At 44.5% G+C, this 10,462-nt stretch overlaps 1 protein-coding gene across 1 annotated transcript in view; it reads right to left on the reverse strand.

The window, feature by feature from the left end:
* GRM7 (glutamate metabotropic receptor 7) overlaps positions 1 to 9,950 on the reverse strand; it is a 513,989-nt gene extending 504,039 nt beyond the window's left edge. Inside the window, exon 1 of the mRNA XM_065407326.1 lies at positions 9,153 to 9,950. Within this exon, the coding sequence (XP_065263398.1) occupies positions 9,153 to 9,950 (798 nt within the window). The remainder of the gene's footprint in view (positions 1 to 9,152) is intronic.
* Between the last annotated feature and the right edge of the window lie 512 nt (positions 9,951 to 10,462).

Raw genomic sequence — 10,462 nt, forward strand, 5'->3', positions numbered from 1 at the left:
GGGTCTCTAAGATGCCCAACAGGTGACATGCAACCCAGAGCAAGGAGAGACTAAGTCACGTTTGCACCTTCCACATGCTAAACTGCTCCAGGGGCTGGCCCCAGTCATAATTTAGATATCACTGAAGAGCTAAATTACAGCAGCTTTCTCAGGCTCCTCAGGACCTCCACAGCACTGGTTGTGAGTGTCCTTGACACTTTCCTCCCCGCCTCCTAGTCCCCTGTGCCAGGACTTGCAAGGAGGTCTTCAGAGGACAGTCTATATGGCTGCCTTTCATAGCTCCTGCACTGGCGGATCCTTGCTCGGCTGGAACCAGGACTTTCAGAGCCCCTTTATGCTGTTCCACCCCCTTTACCTGGCATGGAGGGGCCAGAGTTTTGAGTGAAGTGTGTTCACAATTCCGCATAAGGCTCTGATCCTGAAAAGCCTTACTCACCTGCTTAACGCTATGCAAATGAGTAGTCTCACAGAACTGAATGGGACTAACTCATGCCTAAAGTCAAGCATGTGAGTAAGTCTTTGCAGGATTAGGGCCTATGTGATGCTACGTCTTCCCCCCTCCCCCGTTACACTGGTGAAAATCCAGAGTAACTGTTGTCTTCAGTGGAATCAGTCCAGATTTACACTGATGTAACTGAGAGCAGAATCTGTCATTATGAAACAAGTATGATTCTCCTCACAAAATTCTACTTTTCTCAGAATGCCCACCCTCTGCCCTATTACTCTGAATTTATTGGATACCTTGCTATTCAAATTGCTCTAATTACATGCTTCAGATCTTCCAATATTATGATCAAATTCATCATATTCCTATCCCTGGGACACTCTATATTGTCACTGGTTGAGATTAATTTGCATATACTATAAATAGAAATAGTGGCATCTGATATGATTCAATGTATTGTGTTAGAAGGTTTTAATGCCTTCAGGCAAAACTGATATCCTAGGATAAAATATGAAATGTGTTATGTAGTTTTATACTGTTGGCATTGTGGGGCTCAAAATGTGAATATTCTTTATGAAAATTAATGTTTTAAAATGACTCCTGTCTACATGTCATTTCAAATTGGTCACTTTACTAATGTATTCTTTGAAGTGAAGAAATTGCACAATTTTGTTTGCTGAATATATATTTTCACTGTAGGAACCTTCTAATTCCCACATCTCCATCAACAATGGATGCCCTGAGTCTGCCAATGATGTCAGTCATAATCAACTGCTTGACCTTGTCTCCTGCAAGCACCATCATCTTTCTTCCATTCCACCCCTTGTGCATGCAAGGTCCCCCCTGAAAAAAATCCTCTAAGGCCACTACCATATCTTCCCCCAAATCCCTTCTTAAGACTTGTTTGTTCCATGAAGTCTACAGACAGCTGTCAGCTGACAACCGCTATGCTGGTGGCTAGCTGAAACTACTGCTACTGATGTTCTTCTTTGACTCCATTAACAACAAAATAAGCTTTAGCTCCAAAATATTGCACACAGCTAGTTTATGAAAAAATATGTTCATGTTACTCTGACCCTAAACTCTGTCCCATCTGTTAATTTCATCCACCGGAAACTTGGTATCTAAGATTGCCAACTCTTTGGGGGCAAGGATTGTCTTTTACTTTACATCTGTAAAGCACCTAGCAAAATGGAGTAAACAGTAATAGAGTAAAATATGTTTATTACCTCACCTTGTTAAAATTATTTAGGTAGAACAGTAAAAAAACAAGGAAAAGCACTTAAGATGGTAAACATAGCTTGTTGAAAAATGAGAAAACCATTTGGTGAAAAATGGCAAGACATTGAATTTGTTTCCATTTCACAAGCTTTAAAACTATAATATTTTCATGGTTTTGTCAAAAAACTTTTTTGAAGTAGTTTTGAAATTATTGAATTTTCTCATTTACAAAAATGTCTGGAAAGACTTCTGATCGGATTCCCAAAAAATCTTGATTAAAAATAGGCTAGGTACTTTCCAGTCAGAGGATGACTCAGTCCCTGCCCTGCAGAATGCATAATCCAGTAGATTCATTCAAATTAGTAATTTGGTATATTATTTGTATTGTTAACTCCAATCCAATCAGATGGGACTCTGCATGCATGCAGGGCTCCCTGTGCAGATCTGATTTCAGGATCAAAGTCTGTGGACCATTATCATGTTTTCCCTCTGGAAACGATGAGAAAGGCAAAGACATGAAGGAAAACTCAGTTTCAATTTGTGACGTTCTAAATACTTCAGCAATAGGTGGAAGGGGCTTTGTGAAAGCACATTAAACAGGCACTATACAATCTAACTTAAAACGAACATTAGAATCATCTTTCCAAACCACACAGATGCTCTAATATCTGAGGGGAAATTGTCTGGAAGATTAGCATGTTCTTCAAAGGGCCAGTCCCTTCCACTTAATCCCCAGAACTCCTAAAGGAGCCATTATACCACGCTTTTCCCACCTGTTCAGGAGGGGGCAGCAAACATACAATAGGAACTCCCTGACTGGGCCACCATTACACCGCACAGGCCAAGAGCTCATAATGAACAGAGTGGTTCTTCCACCCAAAAGCTGCAGAGCCTCCAACCATACCTCGTTCATGCAGAGCCACTGCCAGTTTTCCAAGGAGTAAGTTGCGTTTAGATTTCTCTCTTCCATTTTTGATGGATCTCTCTGAACTTACCATCCACAATTCTGAAACCAGTAATAATAACACGAAGCAGTAGTTAGACGAAGGAGAAAGAGCAGAAGAGGGACAGACACTGTGGAAGTTGCCATAGGCCTGATCCAAACTCCATTGGAAAGACTTCTATTGACTTTAAGAGGCTTGGATTCAGGCACTGTATGACAAGTTATGCTGATGCTTAATACTTTTACTTCAAAAAGAAAAAGAAAAAACTAATAAGTTAAACTACCCTTCCTGCCGTACCCACTCTCACCTTAGTGTTCCAGTTGAGATGCATTCCTAATCCTGTTATAGCTTTCCTTTCCCACAATCCTGTTAATGCTTTCTTTTGTCCGTGTATAGATCCAAATGGTAAGCATTACAACATTGGTCTCTCTTACAGAGCACTGAAGTGTTTACAGAAATGGAATATATTCAAAAGGGACTTAGGGGCACAAGTCTCACTGATTTTCAAAAAGATTGTGCTCCTAAATCCCTTAGTGATTTTGAAAGTCTCCCCCTTTTAGATGAACATTTCCAAAAGAATTAACATTGGTAAGGAAAGACAATATTTAGATAAAGATAACTGTCTATTGACCAGGAATTATACTTGCTGAAGACAGAAGCTAAGGCAATAATTTAGTTCAAAATTTTAAGTACTGTATGTTTGTGGATTCTAAGGGAAGTTAGTTTTACAATGTGCTTTAAAGAAAGTGTTGATTTCCCCATGCTACATAATTTCATTCACTAAATATGTAAAATGGATAACGTATTTAGTAATTTTTTCAACATAGTTACTGACTTTCATGGACACTACATTCATAATAAAATAAATTATATTACCTTGTACCATTAGGGCTAATAGTAGTGTTGTAATGCAACATTAGCAATGTAAATAAAAACACTGTTTTGAAATCCATGATGCATTTCAAAACCGCTTTCCAAACTGATCCTCTTATTTTTAAACTGGAAGTTTAGTTTACAATTGCCATAATCTTTATTGGCATTTCCTAACAGAATTTTAGTCCAAAATCAATATGACATATTTAACATATGCACTTATATTTACATTCCCTGCATCAGGTATACCCATTCAATTATTGTCCAAAGTTTACTAAATTCTTATACTATATTAATGTTTACTGTCCCTACCAAAGAGAAGGGACCCATTGTGCCAGGGACAGTCACACAGTAAGAGACAGTACCTACCCCCAAAAAAGTACAATATAAAAAGCCATTATAAAATACTTCCTTTCTTTCTGTGTATTCACTGGACAGAGGAAATCCAAAGTGCAGAGACTAACATCTTCGAAAGTGCCTAAGCGATTTAGGAGCCAGTATCCCATTTTCAAAAAGTGACTTAGGCACTTAGGCTCTTAAGACATACTGACTTTGAATGAATCTTAGACTTCTCTGTTTCTAAGTCACTTTTGAAAATGGGACTTCAGCACTTTTGAACATTTTGCCCTAACCCAAGGTCATCCAGGAAGTCTGTGGCAAGCCAGCAAATTAACCCAGATCTCCTAAATTCCAGTCCAGTGCCTTAACAACAAATCCATCCTCCTTTAATGGCTACGTTTGTGTGACAGCAACTGATTGCATCTCTCAAAACTTCACTCGGAATTTGGCATGAGAAATCATAGAAGGATGTGGTCTTATGGGACATATACTGCCTTTATTCCCTGTGCCTGACTACGATCCATCTCAATGCATGATTCAAAGGGAGTATAGTGACCCAATTTTGACTAGTGCATCCCTCTCTCTGCCCCCTGCGAGAGCTTCCCTTCATCAGAATGAGCATATTAGCCCAATATGTTCATACTCTGGATTTGAGCTGCTTTTAGACTTCTGGGGGATCTATGCTTGGATCTGGAATAAGAACACAGCTCATAGTATTCTAAACATAAGATATCCAGATCATTCATACTATGGTTCTAATGATGGTGTAAATCAGTGATAGATGAACTGTTGTCTACACATGAAAGTTAATGCAGGATAAGGTATGGTGAATTTAAGTAGATTAACTATTCATTAACTGCGTGTGTGGATTCTCTTATTCTGGAATAAAAAAATGCCTTTTTCCAAATTAGTTAACTCCATGATGCTAACATGGATTAAATCAGGAACAGCTATTCCAGAATAACTCATCAGGTAAACAAGCTCGTAGAGTGGTATGCAAGCGGGGGAAAGGAGGGGTCCTTATTAATTACATAAGGAAAATGAGCAAGTTAATTGCCCAATGTATATACCCACATTATTTTTCACCAAATAGCATCCTCCACCACAGTAACTGCAAGGGTGAATTAAAAGTGAGAAGCATTCAAACACTGTTTACCCATGCTGATGGACCTGATGGTATCATTTGTGATGTTCCCAAACCTCTAGAGCCGATGCCACGCACAGTACAGAAAACTGAATCCTAAACCTTTATTCATCTCATTCCATGTATAATCTCCTCCCAGGAGGGGGAAAACACACACACACACACACACACACAATGTAGCTCACTGGAATCATTAGTGATATGCACCAAGTTGTGCATAGGCTGCATGAATATGGTTCTAATATAAAGGGTGAAATACAAGATCCTCTACTCTCCCCTAAGACACTGAGAGGGAAATGGAAACATTAATGAGTGATATTTTCTTTGCACTAGCCTCAACAGATGGAAAGAAAGAGCTGATCTGCATGATGTTGAGGAAAAGCCTGTTTGTGCCTACTGCATAAAATAAATGTTCAAAAACCGTTCATCCATGTTAAAAATATAACCCCTGTAATGTTGCCAAGGTCGGAGAAACCTACGGTGATCTGTGGAGTACGTGCTGGCTGCACATGCTAAAGCTGCTTGGGGAATATATACAAGTTTCCCCCAAGATAAACTTTCTCCCCACCCAATGCTAGTTTGCATATTTAAGCTCTTTTCCTTCTTCCAACCCCCTTTTTAGATATACATCTTCCATTCTATCCTCTCTACATGAGATGTTCTGAAATGCAACAAATATTGAGAGAGAGAGAGAAAACAGATAAGGAACCACGCTGTAAAATCTGTAGTCAGTACAATTACATAGCAATATTTAGAATTTCTTGTTTTCAGCATGCTATAATTCAAGGATAGCTTTAATCATGTTATTCTGGACATGTCTAAATATTTGTAATATGTATGAGTAAGTTAGATCATAGATAGAATCATAGAATATCAGGGTTGGAAGGGACCTCAGGAGATCATCTAGTCCAACCCCCTGCTCAAAGCAGGATCAATCCCCAACTAAATCCCCAAATGGCCCCCTCAAGGATTGAACTCACAACCCTGGGTTTAGCAGGCCAACGCTCAAACCACTATGCATTCAAATTCAGTTACATAACAATACCGGAGATCTTACAGACATGGGTTCACTACGTAGAAGGAGCACAGTGCCAAGATTTGCTTTGGAATGATATGTAAAGTAGGCTGGTTGATTTTAATACAGTTGCTTGTGAGAGCCTAAAGCAAATACTGTTTGACTAGGACCTCAGCATTTTCTAATGTGCATCCTCCACATGAAGTGTTTCACATTTGTAGTTCGAATATAGCATGAGATCATTTATTTTTCACTGAGTCTCTGTTATAATTCAGTAAGACGCCTTGACTGCATTAACCCCCCACTATATCTAATTGTATCTCTCTCTCACACACACACGGGTTATTTGTATTTCTGCCAGTTGTGTGATCGACCAGTTTCGCCCAGGTCTGATGTTACTATTAAGGGCCGTTCTATTGTTGCATCTACAGCTTTAACGCTGTCCTGTATTTAAGAAGTGGTACAAAATTGGATTTTATATTTGAGCTGGGGGTGGTGGTGGCTGGAGAGGAGAATCTCAACTAAAAATTGCTCCTTGATGTTCTTCCGGGGGTGGCAAAAAGAAAATGATCCAACTCTCAATCCATGGAGGGGAGAAGGAGGCGCAAGGACACCAATGATCAGTTGCTCAGTTTGTGTCTTGTAGGTGACGACTGCCCCTGACACGGGCAGGCAGATGGTAAGAAAGGAGCCCCCGTGAGTTCTTGTAACAGAAAAGTGAATTTGCCATGACAGCCCTAGAAGTTGCCCCGTTTGTAGCCGGAAAAAACAAACAAACTTGCCTGTTGCAAAAAACAACGTGAGGAGGATTCGGCTTGGGGCGCGAGAAACCCTGGTACCAGTAATGATGTATCTGGCGGGGGGTCACTGTCACTCCATGGGCTGGCAGCACTTCCCGCTTCCCCGTTGGAATCCCGAGGCATCTGTCACGGAAGAGCTGCGACCTCCCCCTACACAACGCCCATTGCGGGATGTACCGGCAATCTCGAGACGCGCCAGCGAGCGAAACCCGAGCCAGCCGCTGGAACTTGTTGAAGGCGGAGGAAGGCGCCTTCCTCGCTTCGCTTTTATTCCCTTTCGCGGGGGGGATGGAAACCGTTCTGAACCACGGAGCGATCAGCACCGGGTTGGAGGCAAGCTACACTTTCCATCAGCCCCGGGCGCCCCCTTTCCCTCTGCCTGGCTGGGCACAGCCTTTGAGCGAGGTGGGCGCTTGCCAGGCTGTCTGCATTACACTCCCTTCCACCACACACACTCTCTCTCTCTCTGCCATCCTCACCCTCTTTCTACGCCGATTTCGATACTCCTACAATGCGATCTCTCGGACGGCTGAACCTGGAAAACGCAGGGGCGAAGGAGGATGTGGAAAAGACATACAAGTGTCGTGTGTGTGTGTGTGTGTGTGTGTGTGTGTGTGTGTGTGTGTGTATAAAAAAACAATGCGAGGTGCCTCAGTGAGCCAACTTGCACGCTACAAGTTGATGCATCTATTCTACCTGCAGCCCTGGCCCCTCGCTTTCAGCGCGGCGAGAGCTCCCCCAACCCCCACCCCGAGGTTTGGCTCCCCCACCCTGGGCGAACAGTGGCAATTTGCAAATTAGACTAAAAATGATAGTGTGCTGCACTTGGCATTTTGGCTCCACCCTCCCTGCCTACCTCTGGTTTGCGCTTTTCTCCCTGCCGCTCACAGTGCCATGAACGTTCCCAGCTCATGATAGCCTCCCCAACCCTTTTACATTCAGAGAGAAGGGGATCATCCAGCCTCCTGTCCAAAAGCAGCTCCTAATGATGGAGGTGCTCCATGGGCCAGATCCCTTCCCAAACTCTTTGGCAGAGGCTGTGCTTTAGGTTAATTAAATCACTTGCTGTCTTCCCCCCCGCCAGCCCCATACACACTTCGCCGCAGAGATGGGGTGATTTCAAAGAGGCAGGAGAAAAGCAATTGCCTGGATATGAGTGTAGAAGGAAAAACTTGGGGAGAGACTTGCCTCTTTGAATCCTTAAATACAGCAGCGCATGGACCCATGCAGGGGGATTTCAGTACAGGGACTAACATAACGGGGACATATATATGAATGAAGCGGGGAGGAGAGAAACAGAAAGCACTACAGCAAGACACACACCCCAATCCTTTAATCCGTCTTCTCAACTCATCCTTTAGCACTTGAGGGAGGAATTAAAGCCTGAAGCAATCCAGCAGCCGCTGTCCCTACAGCCTCCCAACTACGTGTCTGGACAGGGTTTTAAAGAGTCCGAGGTTGAAATAGACTAAGGGTTTCAGGTGCTAGGGCTGGGTTTTTCGGGGGTAGGTTACTGCAATTTATTCCCCCCCTCCCCCCCCGGAGGGGTTACTGCATTTCCTCCCATATTTGAATCTCGCTTAGAACAAGATGATTTCCGAGCTGGAGTTCTGGTTTATCTACTGCCAGCTGGGAGGAGAAAAATGTCATTTCAAGTAGATCAAACTATGGCTTATCATTTAGATGGATGAAGATGTCTAAACACAGATCGACTTCTGCAGCTGTAAAGTGGAAATTAAAAGGCAAGTGAAATAATGAAAAAAAAATCAAATGAAAAATGTACATACTCTCTCTCTCTCTCTCATACACACACATTTGGTTGCAGCGATGTGCACTGTAAGCTCAGTGTAACTAATACTAAACTAATCGAGGGGGCTGTTCGGCGGAAGCTGCGGTACACAAATGTGTCCTCATCAAAAACCTTTAATATTTCATGTTTTAAACCATTTGTGCTCGCGCCCCTGTTGCCTTTTACAAGCGTGTTTGCCGAGCCATATTTCACTCTAATGCAAACCCATTTAAATCACAGCCTTGTTTTTTCCACAGATTGCTTCTTGTAAATGGGGCGATAAATCCAGAAAGTGTCATGCCCGGTGGAATAGAGAGGGGTGGGGCGTTGTTAAAAGAGAGAGGTAGGGGGTAGAAGGGGAACAATTCTTAGGGGAATTACATGAAAAACACCTAAATGAAAATGGAGAGAGTAAAAATTGCATCGCAACTCTGCGAGCCCCTGCTATCCCTGTGCAAGTGGGGAAACCTCAGTAGAGTAGACACGACGAAGGGAGCAATAAATCCATCCGTTTCAATGACAAACCCCAAATAAGCCCCCCCCCGCCCCTTCCAAACAACCTGATGACTCTGGAACCCCTACCTGGAAAAGCCGTAAGATGTTCGCTACCATAATGGACACTGAACTTCCAGATGCCCCAATCACTCCAACTACTTTCTCTGGCTTGACAAAGACCGGTGGTTCCCCATTGGTGCACCTCACGTCGGAGGTATCCTTCTGGATCAGCGCCTGGACAAAAGTGAGCGACTGCTCCAATGCATAGGTGTCCCTGGAACAAGTGTCCAAGATCCGAGCCCCGAGCGTCACGTTGGGCAGCAGGTCCGGGTCGCTGTTGATCTGGTCCAGCGCGTACAGCATCGCCTCGAGCCGGTGGATGCCGTTTTCTTTCTTGATGTCACCGCAAGGCACTCCGGTGGGTCCCTTGGCGTGGACGGGAAAGAGCCCCCCCAGGGTGATGTCCCCCTCTATCCGGATGGAGTGGGGGGCGTACATCTCCTGCCCGTGAGCCACCGCAGAGAGGAGAAACTCCAGCAGGCAGCAGGGCAACTTGATCAAAGTCAGGAGATGGAAGAGTCTCCCCAGCCGGATCATGGTGCTGCCGCTGCTCGGGCGATGGCCAGATGTCCTGGCGTGGCTAGCGGGGCACCCCTGCGCCTTCATGGGAAGAGGAGGGGAGATTCCCTTCGGGTGTGTGGGGTGGGGAGGGGATGGGATGGGGAGGTCCGGCTCCTGCCGTCCGCCCTCTCCGCCGCTGCTTCTCTGCTGCGATCTCCAGCGGCACAGCACTGGGGAAAGGTAAGGGTTTGCTATCGCTTTAAATGGTCGCTCGGCTGCTCTCCTCCTCCCACTCTTCCCACCTCCTGCTCTCACCCTCCCCATCCTGGCTCTCCCGTTCTCTCCCGGCGCGTCATTACGCAGAGATGCGGGCTGAGGTAACTGGAGGCAGGCAGGCAGGCAGCGAAGGAGGGATGGGGGGCTCCCGAGGCTGGGCTAGGTCTCGCTCAGCGCACCCCGCAGCCTCTCCCCCCCCTGCTCTTAGTTTAATTCCCTCGCGCCGCCAGCTGGGAAGCGTGCAGCCAGCTCACTGCCCTCTCGGGATCTTCAGCTTGGAGGGGGAGGGAAGGAATACAGCTAGCTCTACCCTGCTGGATCCTCATAATTTTTGGCCCGAAATAGTACCATGAAAATAGAGAACAAGTCCAGCCACTTCTGCGTCAAAAGAAAAAAAAACCAATCCCCACCCTGATGCATCTAGTCACAAACACTCTGAATCTGGCACTCGGAACTGCCCAATTATGGCCCTCAACCCCCAAATTCTGATGCCTAACTAGAGAGCACCTCTAGCAGCTGCGAGTGCATTAAAAATAGCCAGATCTCACCACAAAACCCCC

The sequence above is a fragment of the Emys orbicularis genome, chromosome 7 (genome assembly GCF_028017835.1).
Source record: "Emys orbicularis isolate rEmyOrb1 chromosome 7, rEmyOrb1.hap1, whole genome shotgun sequence".
Taxonomy (NCBI): domain Eukaryota; kingdom Metazoa; phylum Chordata; order Testudines; family Emydidae; genus Emys; species Emys orbicularis.